Below are 27,749 nucleotides of genomic sequence, written 5' to 3' on the forward strand. Positions count from 1 at the left end.
GAGTAATACCCATTACAGAAGTGATACAAAAGAAATGTTCTGAAGGTTCAGAGGAGGGAGAGATTACTTTCAACAATTCAGCATCCACTGATGTGCTCTCACAAGAACGGATTACAGGAAAAAAAAAAAAAAGAGTCCTTGCTGCAGCTGGATATACAAGCTCACTGGCTGATGAAAGTGATGCACACACAATTTCAATTAAAACCTCAAAGATACAGGCATTAATTCCAAAACAAATGATATATATACCCAAGGTAGTTCTAGAGAAGCCATCAATGTCAAGACTGTTTGGAACAGACTTCACAGGAACAGTGGTGAGCCTTCCACACAAGACAGAATGACTAGGTTGAAAAGGGAGATTACAGGCATAAGGTATGACACCAGCAATGTCTCAAAAAGGAAGGTGAGAAAAAAGGCTGTGTAGTTGCTTCTCTTTGTAAAATATCAACCATCTGGATCCTGCAGGATGGCTTGTCAATTTCCTCCAATGAACCCTAAACAATGACAAGGACAGTGGATGAGGCCTCACATGATATAAACAGCCAAGAGGGGTTCAGATGTTATTAGTGGACAAATATCCCTTAACATTGGCAGACTTTTGTTTAAATGGGAAATATGATCATCTGTTCTCTGCTCTCTTGAACTTGTTACCTCATATGAATCCGTTAAGGCCATCTTTCACATTGTAACTCACACCTGATCTCTGACCTTTGTGCCACAAAACTGACCTATTATGCTAAACACGTATAAATTAGGTATAAGAATTTTTAATGAAACATTAAGAAAAGTGCTATGAAATAATTTTGAAAAAATTGACTATGTATATACCAAAAAAGTGGTATGCCTATTCTTTCATTAGGAAAAAAAAAGTTCCCGAAATAATGTTTTTGCTAGTATTTAATCTTACTCTCTTTTTCTGTAGCTGACGGGCTCCACCTGAAGCTCTGCAGTTTGGTTGTGACAGTTTGCAGATGAGAAAACCTCCCATTTTTTAGATCACAATCAAATTGAATCAGATACTATCAATCTATCCCATTTTGCATCTCTTCATTATAAAGTGTTTTATCCATAGTTTCATGTGTTGTCATTCATACAATTACAAAAGCAAGAGACTTATTTGTGAGTTTAATTCTTTAAAAAGAAAGCCTTATTAATAAATAATTCTTATACTTAAGATTCTTATTATAGATGATTTTGAAAAAATTAAAGTGGTAGGAAAAATCAGGTCAATTGTTTATGAATAAATCTTGTGAAAATAAAGTTAGTACAGAAATAATTTTATCTATAAGTAGTATTAACTAGGGTAAATTTATTCCCTGGAATTGAGGTGGTAAAATTATACCTGACAAATCACTAAATTAGCAAAACATATGAAGTCTACTCTAGAATTCTGTTATAACCATTTAGAAGGATTTTGAAAACCTATTAAAGGAATACATAATGAAAACTTCTAGGTTCGTTTTGAAAAGCTTCTTGTCATTTGCTTATTTCATCAGAAAAATCAGACAACCATAAGATTTTCATAATGGGTTCCTTAATTGCACTTAATATGACTAACTATACATGGGAGACACATAATATCCATGTATTTATACCAAGTATCAAGATTGTAGTGCATATTGAAAGTAGGCAGGGTCTAGTTTTGTCTTGTAAAACTGTGGAAAATTTGTAAATAGCAAGGGTGACCTCCAGTGTGCAATAGGTTTATGCCATTGCAGTTTTCGCTCACAGAAACTGCACTGCCCCATTCCAGTTCTCTAAGAGTACTAACAATAAGCGGAAATTTTTATGTCGAAATAAAGTTTTGCATTCAAAAAATTTGTTTTGTTTTGCCTTTAATTTTAGTTTATTTGTTTGTTTTGAAGTTTAGAATCTGAAAACACCAAAGGCCATGGGAATAGAGCCTGTGACTAGTATCAGTTCGAAAACCACTTTTCTTGTATGTGGTGTGGTTAGGATTTGTATTCATTAACACATTTAAGACAAAGCTGAATTTACATTTTTTGAGATGAATAATCCAAGGGACATTCTTTAAATACCTCACATATGATAAAATTAACTGACACATACATCAAATAAAGTAACACTACACAAAACTGAACACAGAATTTTAGAAGGTCTTCAAGTTTCAAAGGTTTTTCCCTATGGATAAAATTTCTTGTTTTAATAAAAAGCTAATGGCTTGCGACATTTTATTTTAAAAAGTCTGTTTGTCTCTCATCTCAACATAATAGAACTGCACAGAAAAAAATAGCACAATCCAACATCATATCCCTCATCTTTTTTTTTCTAGATAATATAAATCAAACTACCAGGGAATTTTTCTCTGCAGATTATACTTTTATCTCTGTACTTAGCAAACATGTGAAAGTTTGAGGGGAATGAGGTTTCTTTTCAAAAGGTTTCATTTATAAAAAACCTCCAGTTCTGCTTTAGCTAAGTGGACCACACAAAAGGTCTAATTAGGTGGGTGCCCACCAGTACTCCTGCCCATCAGTCAGCCCCACTCTTCTCAGTTTAGCATGTCTACTTTCAAAGGTTTATGCGATGGACATTAAAAATTTGCTCCAGGCTGACTCTCAGCATAAAAGGTAAAAAGCTTAGAATGAATTTTTTTATGAATATTCATAACAATCAGGGTGGACTTAAGTTTCTAGGCAGGGATCAGTGTAAATAACCACATGTGACCTAGCTTGTTTGTACAGCTTATAATGTACATGGTATAGGCATGAATACATAACATGTTTAATATTAAGTATATAATTAATGTGTTATTTAAAGTTCACATTAGTGACAATATATTTTAATTTCAATAAATTATAAATTATGAAATTCCCAAGTATGGTACAATCTGAGAAATGATAATTATTTCTCTGGACTTGTTATGATCTATCATGTCAAAAGTCTGTTTGCTACCTGCTAAGAAATGCCTGAACAGGCCCTGACATGATCGTCCCTAATAGCTCCAAAGGAGCCATTATTGTCTATTGTGTCAATATTTTGTGTGCTAAAGAGGACCCACAGAAGACTTCTAAACCAGGCCTTTGCATATCAGACAGTAATGATGACTCGATCTGTTATGACAATAATGTGGTATAAAACTCATTCTTCAGGATTTATACCATTATGGTATCAGGTATTTTTTAACCAAATGATCAGCTTTGACACTCTTAGCAGTCTCATCAGATAGCATAATTCAAATATTACTATAATTTTTTAATTCTAAAAATGTATTGTGAATGCTATTTTATATGTAGCAAATTAATACCATAAGATCTGAAGCAAAAATTAAATTCATCTGATTATATTATTTTCATAAACTATTTAAAGTCAAACTAGATTTTCCAGAGTCCCCAAAAAACATTTTAGATAACTTCATAAATAAAGAAAATACCCTTTTCTGTCTTTCCTGAAGGGCGCAAATCAAAATTATTAAGGCAGTTTTGACCTTAATTCACATCAATACATGCAGATACCACAAGGGGATCGAGCTGAAAATATGTTAAGTTTCCATCATACTTTACATTTCCTACCCAAAGGAGAGAAAAAAAATTAAGAGGTTATGTATCATATGTTATATTGATTTCAAAGACATTAAAATAAATGACAATGTTATTTTGTTACTAATATTTTGTTAAAATGCATTAGAATTCTACATTATTTAAGACATGAATCTTGGACTGTGGATTGCATCTTTAATTACTAAGCATTACCAAGTGGTGCCTATTAACACAGAAAGTATCTAATAAAATAATATGCAAGGAAGAATGGTATGGTGAAATAATAAACTATAGTTCAACCTAACTCTTTTAAAGCTACATTTTAAGTCAAGAAAAAGAGAGTAACCTCTTTGGTTTGCTATGAATAAATTGACTTTTCCTCTTAAAAACCAGCACTGGCAAAATGCCAGAGATATTCATGCACCAAGATGAAGATCAAGATTAAAAAAAATAGTATCAAATACCATACACTTAATGCAGGAATTCTAGTAAAATGTGTCTTCTTGTAATTTAATACAAATGTATTAGGTATTACAAAAGGTGGATACAGGGCTCTTTTTGTATATTGATTTTTAAGAAATACTTTCTCAGATGTGTCAGACACGCTTAGATGTTCAAGTATAAGAGTTCTTTTTCCTTCGTTCCTTCCTTCCTTCATTCCTTCCTTCATTCCTTCCTTCCTTTCTTTCTTTTCTTTCTTTCTTTTTTTAAAAAAATCTTGGCTCTGTCCTTATGAAGCAATGTTTTGGCAAAGTCGGCAATTCCTTAAATGAAGATTTTTTTTTTCCTCCCCCTTCTAGGTATCAGGAGACCATTTTAATTCACTCACCAGCTAAATTCTCAGAGGGACTGGCGTATATGGTAACATAGGAGCCAATATCCTAGCTATCAGTTTTCATACAGCCTAGCTGGACCTTTACATTACGGCTGCCCCACATTTATTGTTCTTTCATTGCATCTGTCAGCATTTCCTGACAGCACATTATGGAGCACATGGCTACTAAGTCAGTATCAATCAGTCCACGATCATGCAGATATAAGTAGCAGGCTATTGATAATGGGACTTAAATCAGATCATCATGGTTTAAGCATAAGATTCTTAAAGGGCAGTAATCTCAGGGGAACTCCTACTAGTCTGTACCTGTTACAAACTCTACATGCTGGGTTTCCTACTACCTACCACCTATAACTTCTGTGAAGGGGGAAAAATGGATCTGTTAAACCCAGACAGACGAGCACTATAACATTTCATCATATAAAATGAAACATGAAAGCAAGGGTAGCAATTAGTAGGACTTTTGTCTCTATCTCTTGAAAAAAATGCGCAGAAGTAATATACAATATCTCCCTTTGCACTAATGAACCAATCTTCCAAGGCCAACATACAGCTCACGTGAAGAACGGCAGTTTTGTTGTGTGTTGGCAATGTCTTACTTCAAAAGCATATCAACCTGATATGGCCATTTAACAAGAAAGTGTAAGGATTCATAGACTACAGAGGTATGCTACACCAAACTCAAGGCGCTCACGATGTTAAAAACAAAGGCATCTAATTTCTCTCTGACATAAATAATAAAACAAAACAGGAGTTGCATGCAAATTTAGTAACATAAAATTTAAGGTGATAAACAGAATGGAGGCTGGCTTCTTGTTTAGTATTCCTTAGTTATCACCATAATTGCTGCATGTCTGTCATCACTAGCAAAAGAAAAAAGTGTCTCTCTCAGCTGCTCCGCTGCTTGTTTTGTTCCCTGTATTCTTGTAAAGTGGGAGAAAATAAGTGTCATTTAATGAATAGTGCTATTCTTTGTCTGACAGCTTCATATCTGTTAGGTGTAGGAGGCCTACTACTTTCTTTTTCTGATAATGTTTTTGACAGTGTGCTAAATTCCTCCCCCAAAAGGCCGGCATATGTATATTCTGCTAAAAGGGGCTTCATCTCTCCTGAATGGGTGCCCTCTTTTAACCCCCTTCAGCTTCTGTTCTTACATTAATTGAGCTGATCAGATTGAGCATATGAATTTGTCTTTGATGTATTCGTATGTTTAGTTGACGTTGCTCTCTCTCTCATTGGCAGCGGACAGAGCTCTCAGACAAATAGGACTGTTGCCATGGTAACAGGCAATAGCTAGGGATCTCTTGAAAAATATTTTTATTTCAAAATTCAAACTGGAAAATTCTCACTGGATATGGTTCTCAGTTCTAAATGTGTCATATCTAATGATGAATGCAATTAGGAATCCCACCAGTGTTTTAAATAATAAATTAGTCTAATTTTCTAGGCCTGGCATGATGACATACAAATACTAAAAAGGCATCTTCTTTTTTAAAATCCATGACAAAGGACTTATAAATGACTTTTGTTCTTAGGATTTCAAATTAAAACGGATGGTAAGCTAATGATAGCGCTTTCTATCTGCTGAAAACCAGAGGCCTAGAGGTAAACTACTTCTTCTTTTTCTTTTTTTTGTAAGGAAAACACTTAAAGCTGCTGTGATATTTGGCTATTTCATTTTTTAAAGCAGGTGTAGAAATCCTTCTATAAATGTTGAGTGCTGTACCAGTTGGTAAATCTCAGTGGATAAAAAAATGCCCATAGCCATTTTTAATTACTGAGCCTGAGAAAAAGGGATGGATAGTGAACATAAGTTTTACAGACCACTATTATTTTAGAATGGTCAGGGTTTCAAATTCTTGTTATTTGAAATACAAAGAAAACACTAAATAAATACTTCTATATGTGATACAAATTACCACTGTATTTTAAAACTTAATTTATTCATGATTTTACAATTTCAGTTATATTAATTATTGTTTCCCCTCAGACACACCATGTGGGCTCAGCGAACAATGACAATCACTGTACAGTTGGATAGCTTCAAAGATCTGATATTACAATCTATAATCACATTATGAAGGTCATTAAAAACAAGATAAATTTTGCTATTCCTTAAACTTTATCTTTAGTATTATTCATTTTTCTGATATCTTACTCATTGTGTCATATGACAAGAGTTTAACACTTGAGTTTTTGATACTAACTAGCAAATGAGGCTACTTCTTTAATATTGAGAAAAACGATCAATATAATAAAATCAAGCTAGTCCAAGTGTATTTGCTGTTTGTCTAAAGGAAATTGTGCTTAATTCTTAGAATGGCAGCACATACACTGATGGGAAGGGAGATTAAATTAAATCCCCGTGGTAGTGAGTATTCATAATACACTTCTTCCTGTGTTAAATTTGGCTTTTACATGGTACATATTAAAAACTTTGTGTGGAAGGGGAAAGATAGTAAAAAAAAAAAGTCATGAATTTCTATATTTTATGTTACTTTTATATAATGGTTCTGTTACTAGAGTCTAAGTAAAATAGAACTATTATAAGTTTTATTCTAGGTGGTGTTGTAAAACTACATGAATCAATATGCTTTTCCATAAAAAGAGAAATACAATGTTTTCTAAAATACACACACATGCGGGAGCAGGCAGGCACCACACACACACACACATACCCATATACCTCAGTAAACTCAAGCACACACGTACATAAACACACACATACACATACATACATACACACACACACTTTGTAAACTCTCAGAAACACATTTAGGGGAAACACTGCAGGGGACTAGTCAAAAACATCTCAGTTTCTATTGGAAAGTAAACACTTTTCTTTCCAACCAACTTCACTACAGGGAAGACAGAAAATTCAAATCTACTTCAGAGCTTATTGAGGGCAGAGGCCTCCTGAAGCTCCCTCTGGAAGCACACAGCCTGGAGGTAGGGCTACCCCATCTGGTGTCCTGAGAGTCACAGTAAAGGTCCCTCTGATTGAACTCTACACTGTACCTCCTCAGTGATCACTTGCTTATGCTTCCTTATTGGAGCAATATATCGTCTTTGCTTTCTATTTAAAATTGTTTTTAAAAATATAAATTGAACAAATGCTAAAAAAATATTGAAAAGTGTTGCCGTAGGGAGAAATTTCAATATATGTTTAGAATAAAAACATCTGAAAGCCCACAATGGATTATACATTCTTTTAGATCTTTCTGTTAAGTCATTTTTTTGAAAGCATGGCACTTTTCTTTATCCCCCTCCCTTGTGACCTTTGATGAAAAGTGGTATGCCAAAAAAGAGAAAACAGAGATGCTTATGTTTTTCCTATGCCAAAATTAGACAGTAAGACAACAGGAGGAACAATTTCACCTCTTAGTCGACAAAAGTCATATTCCTGGAGTCTAGAGGAAGTGAGTTTAGATGGCTACTTATACCACTATGTCACAACCCTGACAAGTCTCCCTTTCTTCCAAGGTCTGTTTGAGCTACTGCCCTAAAGTAATGATGGAAAAAGTGATGGTACACACTACTCAGCAGAGTACCATATTACCATGTTGGGTGGCCTAAAAAGAAAGCCTTGCTCTTAAATGTTTAAAATATGTTGGAAATACAAAGTCTGATGGTGCCTTTGCTTGCTCTGCACTGCACAGAGCTGCTCTAAACACAGAGTAGCTCATTGACCCTGGCGCTCAAGGCTTAAATCAGCTCCACGGCATCCAGCAAGCCAAAATAAAAGCTAATCACGTGGTTACTGAAGGCTATGCAGCATTCCCCTCTGCAGGGATATAACCTAAAGACAATTTGCCACAGAAAATATAAGACAACATGGAACATTGGAAAGAGATCTAGATTTGGAATCAGAATGACAGGGTCAGACATTTCTCACTACCACCTAGACCTTAGGTGACCTCTTCTGAACCATAAGTCTTAATCTGTAAAATAGGGATCATAATGCCAGCCTTCTTCATAGTTATTGTGCAGCAAAAATGAGAGAACAGATTCAAATGTGCTTTTAAAACAAGGTTGCATTTGAGCATGCATTATCTTCATTTTAAAAACTACAATGAATATATTGATTTTGCTATATGTTACATTTCTCCATAAAATCTATCAAATTAAATTTTCAGTCATGGCTAACTAATTTAGCCTAATAACACATCACATTAAACCTGAAGTACTAGTTTAAAAAAATTACTCCTTTATGGTATGGTCTTTGTTGTTGTTCTTTTAATAAAATATTTAAGTTTAACAATGCCTAACTGTCTAATTCCTACACACCACTTTTTCCTGGATCGTAACATGTCTGAAATATATATATATATATATATATATATATATATATATATATATATAATATTGCAGATAGGATTAATCAAAGGCAAACATTTTTATCCATTGGATTTAAAACTATAAAGACTATAGAATAAATTATCTTGATACAAAACTTCTAGTTTACATGCTCCCATAAATTTAAACAGATTTGTCATTATTCCTAATTTTATATGTAATATAGATAGATAGAAATAGCCATAAATATCTATACGTGATAGATACAAAATTAGGAAAGATGAATGTACTACACAAAACAGTCCTTAACTTGATTGTATTCTAAAAGTTTATTAGTAAATTGCTTATTAAGAAGTTGAGATACCTTTTTATCAGAGAAACAACATGGTGGGCCATGACTACCTCAGAAAAAATTCCATCTGACCCCTGATTTCCATGGAGTTATTAACCACACAGAGACAAGGAATTCAGCCCTTGGTAAAGCCAGACTTCCCCACTCCCTTCCCCCTCTTCTTCCCTTACTGAAGAATTGGAAAGGGAGGGTGGCACAATGGTCTGAGCTCTGAGAGAGCAGATGTAAATTTTTTCACTTTCAGAGGAAAGATACAGAATCAACAGATCAGTAACAAATACAGAATAATGGCAGGGATCACCTCTACTACTTTTTTTTTGGTATAGAAATGAGTGTCACTAATTATTAGAGTACATAACATTACATACAAGACCTGAGCAGGCTGGGACTTGGAGAAAATGAGAAGAGGTTGGAGAGCCTGGACAGGCTCAGGAACAGTGGCAATATGGCAGCATGGTTTGTGGGAAAACAGGAGAAGGATGTTTTCTTCCTAACACTTGTCTGTCTTATTCTCAAAAAGCTACTCCTGGGTCAGCTATAAATCAACTCTCTGCCAAAGGGAAAAACACCATGTTTCCTCCAATGTCACTAGCCACTCTTATTCCTCTGAATGGATTCTCATCATGTCAACATCTGGATGCTAGAGTCTCTAGATTTCAGCTTTCAATTCAGGAAGATGCTAATCAAGAAGATGCTAATCAGTTCCATTATAGCTCTTATATACCATCTGGATGTTGATTAGTGCTACACTAATTCCAATCCCAATCTTTCATCTGAGTTCCCTAGTATTTTGTCAATCTCCTACTCCTCCTTGATGTCTTGATTCCATATCAAGCATAATAGTTCTAAAAGAGAACCCTTTATTCCCTCCCTACCAATAACAACAACAACAACAAGACTTCCTTAGTTCTCTGGATTTCTTCATCTCAATAAATCATGCTCTCATTCATATAGTTGATCAAGCCAAAATCTTGGGACACCTCACTGATTTGTGGCTTTCATACATCACACTCAATCTGCCAGCAATCCTTCAAGCTCTATTTTTCATATTGTGTAGCTCAGTATCTTCAAAGGAGATGCCAAAGTCCAAGCCCTTCTAGTCACCTAACTCCAGCAGGAACTACAGTAGTTTCCTAATTTCTGTTTCCACTTTTTTCACCCTAAAAGTCTACTCATAGCAGTCAGAATAGTGTTTGCAAGATGTTTTTTTATTTCATCCCTGCAAGATTAACACACTCCACAGATGTGTTATCATACAAAATCAGCCTTACATTCAACCTAGCCTCAAGTCACCTCCCTTTCTCCTCTCTCCTCACTCTGTATTGTTCTTCCAGGGCTATAGAAAAGTGGTTGTTGTTATTATTTTTTAATCTCTTTGAATAAGATTTTGTGTTGCCAGTCTCTGTTTGGCCTTATGTGTTTTAAATTTACTTCATAGCCTTTATGATAGAATGTTAACAGCTTTATTCATCAGTTTATTGTCTGCTGTCTGTGAGGATGTAAACTTTATGAAGGTAAAAGTTTTATCCAACTTGCTCTCAACACACCCATTCCCAACCCAAAGTAGTAGATACTCAGCAAACATTTTAATTGCTTTACTCTGACACTCTGAACCTTACCTTGGGAAAGTATTGGTTGTTCACATGGACACATAGAAACCATGTATTACAAAGGAAAAATGTATTTCACATATATTTTAGTTCATCCTTTGTAATATAATTTGCATGATTATTTTTCATTTAGTGATTTTTAGTTGAGTTTTTAAAAGAAGACTTCAAAGGAGGTACTTTTCTAGAATTACACTACAGGAGACAAGAAATGAAAAGCCTGACAAATTCTTTACTCCTATTTTTAAACTGTGCTCTGTGATTTAAGAAGTAATTATGTAACTCATCTTAGTAAGATTTTGTTTAATGTTTTACTATTTGACAGTGTGTGTCACAGTTTTTCACACTATATGTGGAGTTATGAACTTAACTATAATAGGCCTACTATTATGATCTAAAGTAGTAAATCCAAGGCTAATGAGTATATTTGTATGAATGAGTTAAATATCCCAATTGTCTATTTTATACAAGTATTTTTGAAAAAAATGCTAGTCTTCAAAGAGTTATAAAAGTGAATTTTTATTTGCTTATAACATGTATTTGAAATTAAGGACTGTTAAAATATTTTTAAATATTTAAACAAACATATTATTTGTCTTTTGTTAATACTAGGGTTTGAACTCAAACTGGGATTTGATCTATGCTGTTACTATGCAAGGACTCTTAGTGATGAGCCACAAGTCCAGCTGTAAATTTTGCTGATTAATTTTAAGATAGGGTTTTGCTATTTCCCCAGAAAGTATCTGGGCACAATCTCCTTAGTTAGGCCTCCTATCATAGGTAAGATAACAGGCATACCCACTATTCTCTATTGAGAGGGTGGTCTTGTGAACTTTTTCTGCCCAGGCTGACCTTGAACCATGATTCTCTCAATCATGGGAGCATCAGTATCCCAAAGTAGCTAGGATTATAGGAATGAGACATCTGTATCCAGCTTCAGAATTTTTTGGGGGTGGTGGTGGTAGGGGAATACTATTAATTAACTGATACCTACAGAATGTTTTCTTTGACTAGGTATTATTTTAATTCATTGGTAAGTTTTTAACCATCGAAACAACAATACAAACTAGCTCCATTTCAAATGCACATCATCATCAACCAAGAAACTGAAAGGCTATTCAAGGTCACACAGCTCAAATGTAGTAGAACTAAGATTTGAATCTAAGCAATTTTGGCTCTAGAGAATGTAAAGTTCACTGCCATTGGGTTGTGCCAAACACACTTCCTAGAAAAGGAAAACTTTTATTACAGAAAATTGTTATGAATGCATGTAACTTATAAAATGTAACTTACCACACAAACATTATGTAAGTTGGTTTTACATAATTTGAACAGGTCAAAAGGCATACCAAAAAGAAAAAAAATCAAGAGGAATGCTAAAACTGAATACTGCCTTCAGGGTCTTTGAGAGTAAAAAATTTTAAAGCTTTTCTGATTTCCAACAGCTTTGAATTCAATCTCATTGGAAAGTAGAAATGAAAGACAAAAATAATATTCAGTTTTTAAAACTCTTTTCAGAACAGAATAATAGAGATGTGCTAAGTTATATTAGGTATTGATTTCTTATTCATATTTTAAATATTTTAAATATCTTTGTCATTTTAATCTAAAAAGACCAATGAATAATCATTTGCAATAATGAATGGATGCCCAAGTAACTAGAACCAAATAACAGAACCAAAGTTGCCTATATATAGTTAACTGCCCAATATTCATTAATATGCACTAAATACACAAATGATTAATTTATTAAAAATCACTTTAAACTTCTATATACACTAAATTGGCCAATTCTCTGCATTCTATAGGCATGCTTTGTACTCCAGCTGTAGTAGTAAAATTACTGAAACGGTAATTCTCTTAATATTTAAATAATATATTAAAATTTAATTTTCAGCACCTGGAAGAATCTGTTTGTGAGCCAGCAAATGAGGTAACTGGGCCTGGAGCTCCTATACATATGGGACTCAAAAACAACCTATCACAAATAATTACTAAGCTAGAGCAGCTGTAGTCACCACAGAGTCATTTAAAAATCAGGTCAAAGTTGCTTGAATTCTCTTCCATTTTTAAGATACCCAGTGCATAAATTCTGTGGCATTTATCCTTTTCCATTTTCTTCATCCTAGAAATTATTTATGTTGATAATTATAAATTGAGGTAGAGAGGGTAGTAAGGGCTTCTTGGATTTCTTATTCTTTTTAAGTTAAACATATTAAAAGAAATTAATATTTCAATGTCTCAGGTTTTTTTTAATGGCTTAAATAAATGTGCTGATCCCAAAGCATATGCATTTGATAAATCTGTTACAGGAAAGATTGCATGTTCTGTGAATCACTAAGCAAACAAAACTAAAGCCTATTTACTATTCTATGTGTATGATTTTCCATGAGTCTAAATAAAGATACATATACATTTATAAAATATTCTTCTATATATTTTTTCAAGTCATTATGCCATATGATCCACATGTCAAAAGAATACACAAAAATTTGTTTTTCATTTATTGTACAGTACCGAGGAGATGAAAACATTTTATATACTTGCATTTACACCTAAGAAAATATAATCTTCAAAACTCTCATATAGACACAATCCCTAAGTGTAGAATTGGTTAGTATTATTTGGCCAATCTCTCAGCATTCCCAATCTATTCACCCCAAATTAAATACTCAGAAGAGAAGAGACATTTAGGATTTTTTGCTATCACTTTAGCAAGAAGGTTGACATTGCTTTTCCAGACAAAAAGAAAATTAATTTGATGACTGCATTTAGTGTAAAAAAAGAGGGTAGTGACAAGGAAATTCTTTTAAATAGAAATTTTAATTGCCTTGAATGATTTTTAGAATTCCAGTCAAATTCTTGGGGATGAAAAACAGCTATATGTCTGTTTTTTGGAAAGCATCTAATGACATCCATACCCAATATTTAGAAAGAAAATAAATTAAGATTTTTTTTGTTGGAGGGAAAGATGGGGATTAGGATATAGGAAAAAAATTCTACTAAGAATTTACACACTATTACCTTCAATCATTTTGATGCAAGTCATTCATACCACCACCATGCTAACAAGACATCCAATTTACTAAACAATGAATACTGAAAATACATTTAAAAGGTACAAATGATTGTCCAAAGAATGACACTGAAAAATATTAAGTAACAGCTCTACCTCAAGATAAGCCTCACCATTAAAGAGTTTTAATGAAGAGAGCCTTCAAAGGCTAAATCAGGAGGCATTGATTAGATTGCCTCTAACTTTGTGTTTTGACACCTTCGTCTTTCGTGGCATTATATTGTCTCTGTGCATCTTACAAAGGAAGCATTTTACTAGGCCCACACAAGAACAGGAGACAGCAATGCTTATAAAAGAGACTGTCAAGGGTGTGAGCCAAAATGAGTCTCATTTGGATTTCAAGTGAAGAAAACTCCTAATGCATTTCATTACAATGTATGTGAACCTCTGAAAAAAAGGGATGGATTGGGATTCTCATCCCTATTAATTTATTGAAATGGATTCAGTTTTTTTTCTTGTATATCAAGAGAGACCATGTGTTTCAAGCAAGGTAACAATATTATAGTTCCAATAACCAAATATGCTATGATTCAGCAAGCCCTTCTGTGAGATAAAGAGGATACAATTTTCCTGGTAATTGGGATTTGAGTTTATAAAAATAAATCCTACAACAGCAGAGCAACAAATAAATATTCTTTGTTACTATCAGTTTTAAAGATATGATCAAGCTGCTACACAACACAGGGAATGAGTCAGTCTTTGTTACCAACACAGGCGTTTTACCATCTGAATTCCTATTTTTTTCCCCTTACTACTGTCATTCATATATTGACTTTTTATTTCATTGAGGAATTGTGAGCACGATGTAATTAGGATAACACCAATATGAAAGTCATATTTTATTAAAAGATAGGGAAAAGAGAAAGGCAAAGTCACACTGCATTTTAAGCACTGTGGTGTGGTTTACCTATACTTGCATCATAAGAATGAGTGCTCTAGTTATCCAGGTACTTGCAAGATTAAAAGAAATACTTATTATTTGGGTGATTCTCCAACTTTATTAGAATGATATCTACCATTAAAAATTTCAATTGTTAGCCACATAGAAATGCCATGATCTAATGCACTTAGACATCCCAAATCATTTCATAAATCCACAGGATTGCAAATATGAGACATATGCTCTCATTGCTCTTTAACACCATTAACATTTAGAGATGATTGATTATGTTATACCAATAACATTCAGTGAATTCAAAGCTGATCTATTTTTTATGTAAATCATACAACCTGCTAGTCAAATTAAAGGTTAAATATACATAAAGTCTTAGAATAAAATAAAGATAATCTTTCACATAGACCATAGACCCATGATATACATACTCACATATAATGGATTCATAGGGTGCCCACTAATTAAGCCCAAAAATAACCCAAACCACACATCAGCATGTCCTTCTTAGGTGGTAATGTATTTTACTCCAAATGGAAATAATATATTCACATCTAAGCATGATTACATATATAAATGAGTATTACTTATTTAAAATTTAAAATAGGTAAAAGAAAAATATACACAAATCAAATATTCCATATGTAAACATGCATGTTTATGTATGAATGCATGCATGTGCATGCATGTGCATACACTCTTTAAGCAATAGAAATCTACATAAAAATTTAAACAGCAAATCTCAATTAAATTTAGTATACAATTATTCATATAAGCAAGTTTACGTATCTCCTTGGAGTATCTACAAGAAAGGGATTTTTTGGTGAATTATAAGTAGAATGATATATGTTTCTTATTTTATCTTGACAATTTTTGTATTCTCAAACTCAACCCTTTACACACAAATATATGTATATATGTATATATATGTTTCTTATTTTTACCTTGACAGTTTTTGTATTCTCAAACTAAACCCTTCACACACAAATATATAGCAGGTTACTTGTTGAATAATGTATTTCAAGTACTTAAAATTACTAGGGAGTTGCATAAGAACTAAACATAAATACATATTTTGGCCTTAATTTTTATTACTGCATTGAATATATAAATATATTTTATAATCTACTTACAAAGCAGTTAATATCAGACTTTTTTAGAGGACATAACAAAAGTAATAATAACACCTTTATAATATAAAATTTATGGTACTATGAATAAAACTGACAAGTACAAAATTTGATCCATAAAATAAGTGATATACTTATGTTAATTTGCCTTTTTAAAGATATTAGGTGTTGCTCCATTTTTTGACAAGATTTCTATTCATGCTAGAGACATGTTGAAAAACACTATATTTTCTCTCAATAAGGAAAATCACTTTACCCACTATCATGCTTATTCTGTCTCAATAAAAAAATCAATCATCAAATGCTTGCTTCCAAGTTTTACTTGTTAAACTGCCAATTTATGCATACAGTTTGGCTCAGCAGAAATTCACTCAGCACCATTTCTTTCATTATTATAATTTTGTACATCTCATAAAATGCTTTACACTTAGGGGGAAAGAGAGAGATACCAAAGTTTTCCTGTACTTCTACAAAGCAGTTAAGGTTACAGATAATGTATAGTGGTGGGATCTAGCTCCAAACCATCACCTTAAAAAAAAAGAAAAAGAAAAAGAAAAATTCTATCATTTCTTCGGTTTCTCAAAGAAAAGCCCTGATTGATCCCACTAAGGCAATTGAATCGGTTGTCTAAATGGTAGCAACATCAATGTCAGATATGTGGTTATCTTTTCATCTTGGCCCATTCTTGATTGTAAAAATCAGATGTTTGAAGGACATTTCACTGACCTGTTATGGCCTCTGCAACTCTCAAACACAATACTAGTATTCCTTATATAAGTGCCACATTTTGGATAAAAACCTCTTCTTCAATGATGCCTTTGCGACATCTGGCGGTCCTTAGAATATATAAAAATTACTTTTTGTCTTTCCAAATCTATCGGTACTTGAAATTCCAGTGCAAAGCCTTTGATACCCCCTAGTGGGGGCACAAAAGCACTCTGGCCTGTAAACTAAGATGTGGACTACCATGAATCCATATGGTGCAAAAGGTCACAAATCTTGAGATGTGGTGACATCATGACAATAAAACACTTTCTAGACAGAAGCTGACCCATTTTGAATATAAAAAGGACCTTGATCACATGTTCCCACACAGTTAAAACTATAGAGAAGAAAGAAATATGCTAAGTGCTCCATGCAGAAACTGCCCACTGATGTATAGGGTACCTATAGTACTCACATTGAAGGGATACTACATAGCTATTTCCAACGAGATTGCTTTAAATGATCTGAGAGCTCTGTTGTATTATGCTGTAAGTTGATGCTCAGCAAATGTTAACAAGGGGAGAGAAGTGGCTGAATCACAGGGTGTGTGCCTCCATGCACTCTTAGTTGCTTTTTAAATGGTTAATCCAGCCATACTGAACCTTGCTCTCTACCTTTATTTATATTTTCAGGAAAGCACAGAACTTGAATATTACTTATGCAGAAGAAAGAAATTGTCCGTCAGACTCCTATTCTTGTTCTGTAGGCAATTCAGTATGAGGAAAGGGAATAAAAACCCATTTTCATCATTTCATCACTCTGTACAGGCCTTTTTGAGATCCACAATGAAAAATCATGACTTTGCTAATTTTTGCCTTTTAGAAGAAAATTATTTGTGCTATATAGTTGATATTTCATTCATTCTGAGTCTGGGTGCAGTAGCACACTTGACAGCGATAAGACCAAATACAAATATACAATGTTGATGCCCTAATTTTAACCATCACCTTAAATATTTATTATAACCTATCAGCTAATACTTCCAAATTTTTTTCCAAAGAAAAGACCTAATCACTTTTTATGTGCATGTGCTAGCACTGGGAATGGAACACAGGCCCTTGTGCTCTTATATGCTTATGGTGTTTTTTCTCTCACAGTTGGTGTTCTATCACTTGAGACACACCTTCAGTCTCAGCATTTTGTTGGTTAAATGGAGATAATCTCTGTTTTGTCTGACCATATTGGCACATACCATGATCTTCAGATCTCAGCCTCTGGAGTAGTTGAGATTATAGGCCTAAGCCACTGAAGCCTGGCTAGATATCAATTTTATAACCAATATTTGTGTGTGTGTGTGTGCCCTCACACCAGCGCGTGTGTGCCCAGATTGAGGGGCTTGAATTCATGCTAGCGCTGAATTGATTTTGTGTTTAAGGTCAGTGTCTACCATTTGAGCCATATCTTCATTTTCAGTTTGCTACTGGTTAATTGGAGATGAGAGTATCACAAACTTTCCTGCCTGGCAGACTTCAAACTGTGATTCTCATATCTCAGCTTCCTGAGTAGCCAGGGTTACAGGTGTGAGCCATGGACACATGGCTATCACCAATATTTAACCATCTATCTTATTTCTTATTTTTTTCAAGTGACCAATAGTTTATATGCAGTCACTGTAATTGATAGTAGAGGATACCTTCTGCCACAGTACCATTATTTGTTGTACTTAAGCATACATTTCTAATTTGTGTTCAAATAAATTTAATGTGTCATAATTGATTTATTTTCATGTGTAACCAACAATAAACACTAACTTTGAACTAGGCATGGTGACATGTGCCTATCATGTCTGCATTCAGGAAGCTGAGGCTGGTATATCATTGAGTGTAGCAGGCCGAGATGGGCTGAACAACAGAGTGAGATCCTATGTCAACAATGAACCCCTTATAAAGTGTTGATAATTTATTTGCAATTGTAGAAATGTTGTGTACATTAGAAAGTTCTCAGTTGTCTTCCATTAGATATATATATATATATATATATATATATATATATATATATAGAAGCTATGGTGGCAATAAATCCCTTTGACAGTATTTTTACACTAAAATTTGCAATGAATACAATTATCTTTAAAAATCATTCCATTATTTCCACTTAAATTATACAGGAACATATACTATCATAAAGTTACTACTGGTTGATGTTGCCTTCTCTTACTACCATTAAAAAATTTTGATTCAGAAAGTAGTAAGATATTCTAAAAAGCTTAATGGACATTATATTATTATTATTATTTGTGTGCATGTGTGTGGTGTTTGTGTGTGTGTGTGTGTGTGTGTGTGTGTGTGCAAGCATGTGTTGGTCCTAGGGCTTGAAATCAGGGCCTAAGTGATATCCATGAACTTTTTTTTTTTTTAACCAAGGCTAGCATTCTAGCACTTGAGCCACAGCTTTTTCTTTTTTGGTAGATAATTGGAGCTAAGAATCCCAGGAACTTTATTGCCCCTGATGGCTTCAAACTGTGATTCTCTGATTTCAGTCTCCTGAGTAGCTAGGATTACAGTCATGAGCCAGGAGTGCTCAGCTCCTGTGCATTGCTTTTAAAGAAATACGAAGAATAAATATAATGATCTATCATCACTGTCTTATTTTATAATATTGTGAACTATAATAGATGGTTTGATAAATAATAAACTCCACATAATAAAGAAACATACTGAGTAAACCAATAGCACTTAATAAAATAAACATTACAATAAAACTTAAATAAAATGATCACAGGTACACATTTAAAATAATAAATCATTTCAAAAATTTAAGCAATTATTTTGATTAAGAATAATACCAAATACACAATCCTTCTATGGTATTAAACTAAAAAGATGTTTAAAATCACTGTACATGTATTTTTTAAAGAAATATAGTTAGAACCCTAAAAACCTTTATCTTGAGTATTTCTGTAAGAAACAATAGTGTGAAGGGCTATGAGAAATAAATACTATGATGTTTTCAGGATTCATGCCAAGAATTATCAAAATGCATCCTTTCCTCAACTCCTACCACACAGATAAACTAGAAATTTTATCATAATGTCTAAGCATTTGGGAGTTGTTTATTTTGTGAAGGTCATGTTCTGGAAGCAACAAAAAGGGGAAAAGATACAGAAGGATTAAGAAAATTGAGTAACAGAATTGAACCAACAGCTAAAGATGAGATATTTAAGGTATGAAAGACACTGAAGGAGATCGAACATAAGCATAACTGGTGTTCTTAAAGAAAAGAACCATAACTGTAATAGCCCTCTGAACATCACCTTTGTAATAATAATAATTTTTAAGAGTTTAAAAAAGAAGAGAACCAACTAAACATAATAGAGAAAATATACAATGATGTAATTTAAGAAAACTTTCCAAAAAATAATGTCAGCTCTGAATACATACATTGAGAATGCATAGCGCTTGCATAGAAAATGATAAAAACCAAGACAAATGCTGGTGAAATAACTAATTTTAGGTAACAAAATACATCTTAAAACTTTTCATGAAAACAACAGGTTAACAGAGGAAGAAAGATGGGCTGGGCTCTAGAGCTATCTATACAAACAAAGCTATGGTGCAAAGTCTCCTGGAAATTAAAGTATTACTCAAAAGCTGTACAACTATTCAAGTATGAAAGCAAAATATATGCTGGGCATGGTATCACACTACTATAATCCCAGCACTCAGGAATATTCCTGAGTCTAGGCTATGTAGTGGGAAGATGGCTCAGTGGTAAACATTTGCCTTGCATGTATGAGGCCTGGGTTAGATTCCTCAACACCACATAAGCAAAAAAAGCCAGAAGTGGCACTGTGGCTCAAGTGGTAGAGCTCTAGCCTTGAGCTGAAGAGCTAAGGGACAGCACTCAGAGTTCAGGCCCCATAACTGACTAAATAAATAAATAAGGATAAAAGGTTATATATGAGATACTGTATACTATATTTATATAGTATATACTGTATATATGTACACTGTTAAAGGAAGACAACTGTCATAATCTCATCCTGTGTAAACTACTAAAGCCTGCATTTCAGTTGAGAGATAAATAGAAAACCATAGTGAAAAGATGACAATAAATTCATGGCCAGGTGCCATTGGCTCATACCTGTAATCCTAGCTACCCAGGAGGCTGAGATCTGAGGATAACCATTCAAAACCAGCCTAGACAGAAAAAAAATTCTGTGAAACTCTCATCTCCAATTAACCACCAAAAAACCAGAAGTGGTGCTGTGGCTCAAAGTAGTAGAGTGCTAGCCTTGAGTGAGAAAGCTCAGGAACAATACCCAGACTCTGACTTCATGCCCCACGACTGACAAGTCATTTAAATATAGAACTAAGATTTAAAAGAATTGTGAAAATTATGACCAAGGGAAAAACAGACCACTTGATAAAAATATAATTTTAAAAGGTTTTGCGAATAAAGAAAATGATTGGTCTTCTAGAAGCCAAATTAATTTCCTTATTTCTACTAAATGTTTACTAAAGTTTCTAATTTTACAAAAAGTAAAAGTAATCTGGAATAAACTTGAAAAAAAATGTTTGTTTAAACATCCACAGTAACTATTAAAATACTCAAAAATATAAATATCCAATTGAGTGACTATGTTCAATGTTATACTAAGAAATATAATGCAAAATATGTTAATAACAGAAGGACAATTTACATATACGGGAGAGATACATGAAGTAAAAAACACTGAATAGCAGAATTAAACTGAAGAATAAATTAGTTGTCATCATTGTGAATTTATTAAACATCCAAACAAAAGTAATTCATTATGACACTGGCCAAACAGCAATAGCAAGAAGAATCAGCTATAGACTGCCTACAAGAGATCTGCTTTAGTTTCAAAGACACACAGAGACTGAAAGTAAAAGGTTGAGAAAGTATAGACTATGTGAGCAGAGACTATAGGAGAGCTGGAATGGTTAAATAGTTGTTTATTAAAGTTTTTTAAAGTTTTTAAAAAAGATATTCCTAGAGACAAAAACTAACATTTCACAAGAATCAGTTCCTGATAAAGATATAACAATAGCAGCAATTTTAAATGGATATACACTTAAAAAGAGGGCTCTAGAATAAATGGGGTAAAAAGTGACAGGAATGAAGAGAAAAAGAATAATTACTTGAGACTTGAATAAGCAATTCTTAGTAACTGATAGAAAAAGAGAGAAAATCAGCAACTATGTAGAATACCTGAACAAAACTATCCATTAATTTGACTTAATTTACATCTATACAATTAAGCACCCAATGATGGTAAAGTATACTTCATTTTAAGTACACATGGAATTTCTCTAAGACACAATATATGCTGGGTCATTATATATCAATAAATATTTTAAAATTACTATTTAACATTAATGAGCTAGTTATACTGATACATGTACCTCCAAAGAATTATTGTATAGTAAAAGTACAGATGACTTTATGATTGTTTTTTTATAGAATGTCCAGAAAAGACAAATAGATTATTGATTTCTAGTTTCTAAACACTCAGGGTAGGAGTAGAGATTGACTCAAAATTGTTATGTGAGAAGACCTGGGGGAGAAAGAAAATCTATAATAAAAAAAAAAAAGCAAACTTGACAGAAGTTATGGCTCATGCTGAGAGTTGGAAGATTGAGACTTGGAGGATCACTGTTAAAGGTAACGCCAGAGAAAAATGTTTACAAGACCTCATCATGAAAAGGAATTGACAATTTAAAAAATTTTAAATAAATAAATAAAATTAACAATAAAACTGACAAAAAAACAGATTGAAATGTACCTCAAGTGATAAAGTGCCAGATTAACAAGCTTGAAGCCCCAAGTTCAAGTCCCAAAACCACTAAGAAAAGAAAAAGAAGTAGGAGTCATGGATGACAGGCTTCATTATAAAGCCTAGGTTTCTGGTTTGTGTGACTAGATGCAATATGGTTCTCATCAAATTTTGGACCCACTGATGAGCCATAAAGCTGACAAGCTCCACAATTTGACATCTTTCATGATGGCATCTCTTTTACTCACATAGTTATCTAAATGTTCATTATGTAAAAAACTGTACTTTTTATGCAAAATATAATTGTTTTCATTTAATTTTGAGTTTTTAAGGTATAAAATACCATACCTTCATGCTTCCATTTAATTTATACATGAGTATATATGTATATGCATTTATAATTCTAAGACTCTCTTTGTATGAATGTAAAGGTTTACTACATGCATAAAATTTGAGTTAGAAATGTCTTCATTTTATCATCATAAACAGAACTATAATGGTCTATTCATTTATACAGAGTAACAAATCAGTGTCATTCAAATAGTCACATGTTGTCAAATATATAAAGATGTCAAAGCATGTTAGTAGATACTTAAATCATATCTTGACTTCTCTTCTTAAAAATCTCAACAATACTCTTTCACAAAAGCATTATTAAAGCAAAATTTATTTATACCATCCTAGAAAAATAATGCATTCAAAGCTATGTAGCATTTCCTTCTGAACTTAGTGGCTTACTATCATTATGTTGTGAAAGCCAGAAAATTCTATAATTGACTTGAGGGAAATAAACTAATCACTAAAAATGACTAGCTTCTTAACAGTGCCACTTTATGACTATAGTGCCTTAATTCCTACAAATATTTTCCCTGGATGACTTTTAGTATGATGAGCTGTTAAAAATTGGAGGTAGATTTTTATATCTCTGGCATTTGTAATTTCATAAGATTTTTGTGGCTGATTAAAAGCAGCTTTCTCATAATTTCAAACAATCTATCTGATAGGGAGCTAATATGCAAGATATATAAGGAACTCTGCTCCATGGAAAGAAAAGAAATAAATTAAAAATGGGGAAATGAACTAAATAGACATTTATCAAAAGAAAAGACACAAATGACCAATGAATACATGAAAAAAAACTCAATGTCTCTAATCACCATGAACATATGAATTCAAAGCACAATGACATTACCTGCAGCATGACAAAACAGCTGTTTTTCAAGAAGTCAAATGGTAACAAGCTTTGGTAAGGACATGGAGAAAAGCAATTCATTCCACATTGTTGGTGAGATATTAAATTAATGCAGCTATTATAAAATAGAATGTAGGTTCTTTGAAAAACAAGCAACATAACTATGTGATCAATTAAACCCCACTACTTGTTATATATCTGAAAGAACTGAAATCAGTATATAAAGAGATTACTAGAACTATCTATAGTATTATCCATAGTATCCAAGATATGAAAGCAACCTGAGTATGCACCAGTGCATGAATTCATAAAGAAAAGATAATATATGTTTAAATACACTCACATTGAAATAAATACTACATAGTTTTTAGAAAGAAGGAAAGTATTTAATCAGTAACAACATGGACAGAACTAAAGAATGATATGCGAAGTGAAATAAGCCAAACACAGGAAGACAAACACTACATGATCTCCCTTTTATATGCAGAATTTCATTTTGAAAAAATATAAACTTGAAAATAGAATGGTGGTTAGCCAAGGATGGGACAGTGGAGGCTGAATGGTGGGGTTTAGGAAATGGGAAGACATTGTTCAAGGAATACAAAGTTTCAGGTAGATTAGACACATGAAATTTAGCAATCTATCTGTACTGCAGACTGAACACATGTTGGTAGTGATGTATATTTCAAAGTTGTTCAAATACATTTTAAACATTCTAATCGTGCTACTAATCATAAATTGGTAAGTGATAAATGTATTAGTTAGCAGAGAGAATGTTTTATAATGTCTACAAAGAAAAAAATCACTATAATCTCCCAATTATACCTATTATTATTTGTTAATGGAAAAGAGATAATAATGGAAGCAGATTATTTTCTCATTGACTTGAGGGTTGTGGTTCTCTTAAAAATCCAAGAGTCGAATAAAGAAATGCTCAAATTCTCTAGCCATAAAAGAAATGCAAATCAAAACAACATTGAGATACCATCTCACCCCAGTTAGAATGGCTATAATCAAGAAATCTAATAACAATAGATGCTGGAGGGGATCTGGCCAAAAGGGAACCCTACTGAATTGTTGGTGGGAGTGTAAACTTGTTCAACCACTCTGGAAAGCAGTATGGAGTTCCTCAAAAGACTCCACATAGAGCTCCCTTATGACCCAGCAATCCTACTTTGGGGCATTTACACAAAGATCACAAACAAGACCATACTAAAAGTACCAGCATAACTATGTTTATCACAGCCTTATTTACCACAGCTAAGATAGATGAATGGATCAAGAAAATGTGTGATAGATCTATCTATCTATCTATCTATCTATCTATCTATCTATCTATCTATCTATCTATCTAGGAATTCTATGTTTCCATCAGACAGAATGATACCATCCCATTTGTTAGGAAATGGAAAGACTTGGAAAAAAATTATATTAAGTGAATTGAGCCAGTTCTAAAGAAACACAAGTCTCATGGTTTCCCTTATCTGCAATAACTAGTATATGTGTAGGCCAAGCAGAAAAGGTCGAAGATTATGTAGGTATGACCATATAAGATGATGTTAAGAGAAATGAACCCCAAGACAGGGAAACAAGAAATTTTATCTTTCTTGCTGTTGTTTTTAATTTACTTATAATGTTCTATGTGATTTTGTTTCTTTTGTATGTTCTTCCCTCATGGTATGACCCGTTTTCACTGTATTTGATTCCAGTGCCCTGCATCTGGTACATACATTTTCTAATTTGGGGAGGGGAAGGGAAATAACAAAATGATCAAATAGCGATACAGGTTGACTCATTGTAACAATGAGATGCACAAGACACTATGTGGAAAAATGAACTTTAGTTTAGGTGTGGGGGGAGTGTAGTTGTGGAGGTGGGAGGGAAGGGATGGTAGGGGAAAAACAAATGAGGTGGTAACAAAATGTTTGATAGGAAGTGTACTCATTACCTTGCTCATATACTGTAACCCCTCTGTACAGTATTTTCACAATAAAAAGTATAAAGTATATTTAAAAATCTAAGTGTCAGAAAATAATTTTTGCAAACTCAAAAGTTCAGTCAGACTGAATGTCTTATGTATTTCTTCTTTTAGGATCAGTGGATTTTTTTTCTAAATGCTTCCTCTCATACATTTATGCAACAGATCACCACGAAATCTGGTGATTTGCCAGGAGCTTGGGAGATAAGTGTGAGGAAGGCTTTGTCTCCAAGTTCATGGAATTAGTTTCAATTCTATTTTTCATGATAGAATGAAAATGATGTACCAGTTTAGTAAGTTTTGTTTAAGACTTTTGGTGTCCTAACATAAACTTTATGAGACCCAAAATATTAAATTTATTTTACATAGTGTAATTTTAGCAGAACAAAACTTGTATTCTTCTAAAAGTAGGTGGTCCCTATGCCTAGAACTACTACACAAACCTTATAACATTTAAAGTGCAACTTTAAAACAATCATTTGTATCAGTGAACTCTGACTGTACTGATGTTTGCTTTCTGAGGAATGAACACAGGGCCTCACACTTCCTAGGCTGGTACTCAAGCATTTGAGCCAGGGACTCAATCTCTTTTCAGGGGATTGGTTATTTTCAAGGTAGGGTCTCACTTTATGCCTGGACAAAAAATGCCTAGGCACTGTTTGTGAGTGAGTCTCACAAACTTTTTCTGTTTTTATAAGCCCAGATTTGCCTACAAACATAGAAATACTCCAATCCCTCTGCTCCCAAGTAGCTAGGACTACAGACTTGAAACCAAAACACTGATTTCTTTCCTCTTTTTTTCCCTTTGTGTGTGTGTATGGGGGGGGAGGGGGATAGCAGATGTCCTAGGGCTTGAAATTAGGGCGTGGGCACTGTTCTTGAACTTCTTTTGATCAAGGCTAGGAATCTGTATGTATGTGTGATTAATTAAAGATGTACTCTTTACCTGACTTATGTAACTGCAATCCCTCTGTACATCACCTTTACAATAACAATAGAAAAATTATAAAACAACAAGAGTCTCTGATTGCCCCATTTGTTAGGAAATGGAAAGACTTGGAGGAAAATATATTAGTGAAGTAAACCAGGACCAAAGACACATAGGTCCCATGGTTTCCCTTATTTGTAATAACTAGTGTATGTCTGGGACAAGCAGAAAAGCTCAGATAAGATGATGTTAAGCAAAATGAACTCCAAGATAGGGACACAGGTGGTTTTTTTCTTCTTTGCCATTGTTTCTAATGTATTTATAAGGTACCATGTGATTTTTTTGTTGCTTTGTATATCCCTCCCCCATGGTATAACCCCTATTTTCACTGTATTTGATATTGGTATAATTTGGGGAGGGGAAGGGAAAAAACCAAGTGTTTAAATAAGGATACAGATCGATTCATTGCAACAATGAGATGTACAAGATGCTATGTTGAAAAATGACCTTTATAATTTGGGGGGGGGTAGTTGAAAAGGTGGGAGGGACGGGATGGTAGGGGAAAAACAAAGGAGGAGGCAACAATGTTGGATAAAAAATGTACTCATTACCTTGCTCATGTAACTGTAACTCCTTTGTACAGCATTTTCACAATAAAAAACTTATTTTTAAAAGAAGTCTCTGGACTTTTCTGATTAGGCTGGCTTTGAACTATGATCCTCAGATCTCAGCCTCCTGAGTAGCTAGGATTACAGGACTAAGCCATGAGTGTCCAGATCCTCTTTTTTTTTTTCCCCCTGTCAGTCTTGGGGATTGAAGTCAGGACCTGAGATTGTCCCTTTGATTTTTTGCTCAAAGCAAATGTGGTAGAGCCCATGTGGTTAATTGGTTAATAGGAAATAAGTGTCTCATAAACCTTAATTGGAAATAAGGATCTTGAAAAGTTTATGGGACTGCATAACCAAAAATTAACCAGTAAAAGCCAGGCTGGAGGTGTGGCTCAAATGTAGAGCACTAGCCAACCAAGTGTAAGGCCTTGAGTATAATAAGCACTGGTACTGTCTACATTAATTAATTAATACATAATTCAATCATATTCTCAATAGTTATGTTTTTAAATTGACAACTATTAAAATTTTTATGATTGTGTGGTAGAAAGGATTATTTAGAAGGGCAAAAGAGCCACCATCCATAAAGGAAAATAGTTGCATACATTTTTATCTATATTAACATTAACAATTTCTATTTATTGAAAGACACCATTAAAAAAGATAAGAGGGGAAGATGGCAGAGGAGAAGCTGGAATCTGAACAAGCTCTCGCATAGAAAGCAGTTTTAGAGTTCCAGGGAACAGTCCTAAGCCAGAGAATCACACCAAGTGTGCCATCACAGGACAGAGAGTTAGACAAGAGAGGGGAAGCCAAGACAAGGAGACACATCTGAGCACTTGCCAGCAGC

The 27,749-nt window shown here is 33.6% G+C and overlaps 1 protein-coding gene across 1 annotated transcript in view; it reads right to left on the bottom strand.

Moving 5' to 3' along the window:
• Positions 1-391: 391 nt before the first annotated feature.
• Positions 392-27,749, bottom strand: part of LOC105989795 (uncharacterized protein KIAA0825-like) — a 185,734-nt gene continuing 158,376 nt past the window's right edge. The window contains exon 17 of the mRNA XM_013022014.1: positions 392-494. Coding sequence (XP_012877468.1) covers positions 392-494 — 103 coding nt within the window. The remainder of the gene's footprint in view (positions 495-27,749) is intronic.

This window comes from Dipodomys ordii, unplaced genomic scaffold, assembly GCF_000151885.1.
Source record: "Dipodomys ordii isolate 6190 unplaced genomic scaffold, Dord_2.0 Scaffold59, whole genome shotgun sequence".
Classification (NCBI taxonomy): domain Eukaryota; kingdom Metazoa; phylum Chordata; class Mammalia; order Rodentia; family Heteromyidae; genus Dipodomys; species Dipodomys ordii.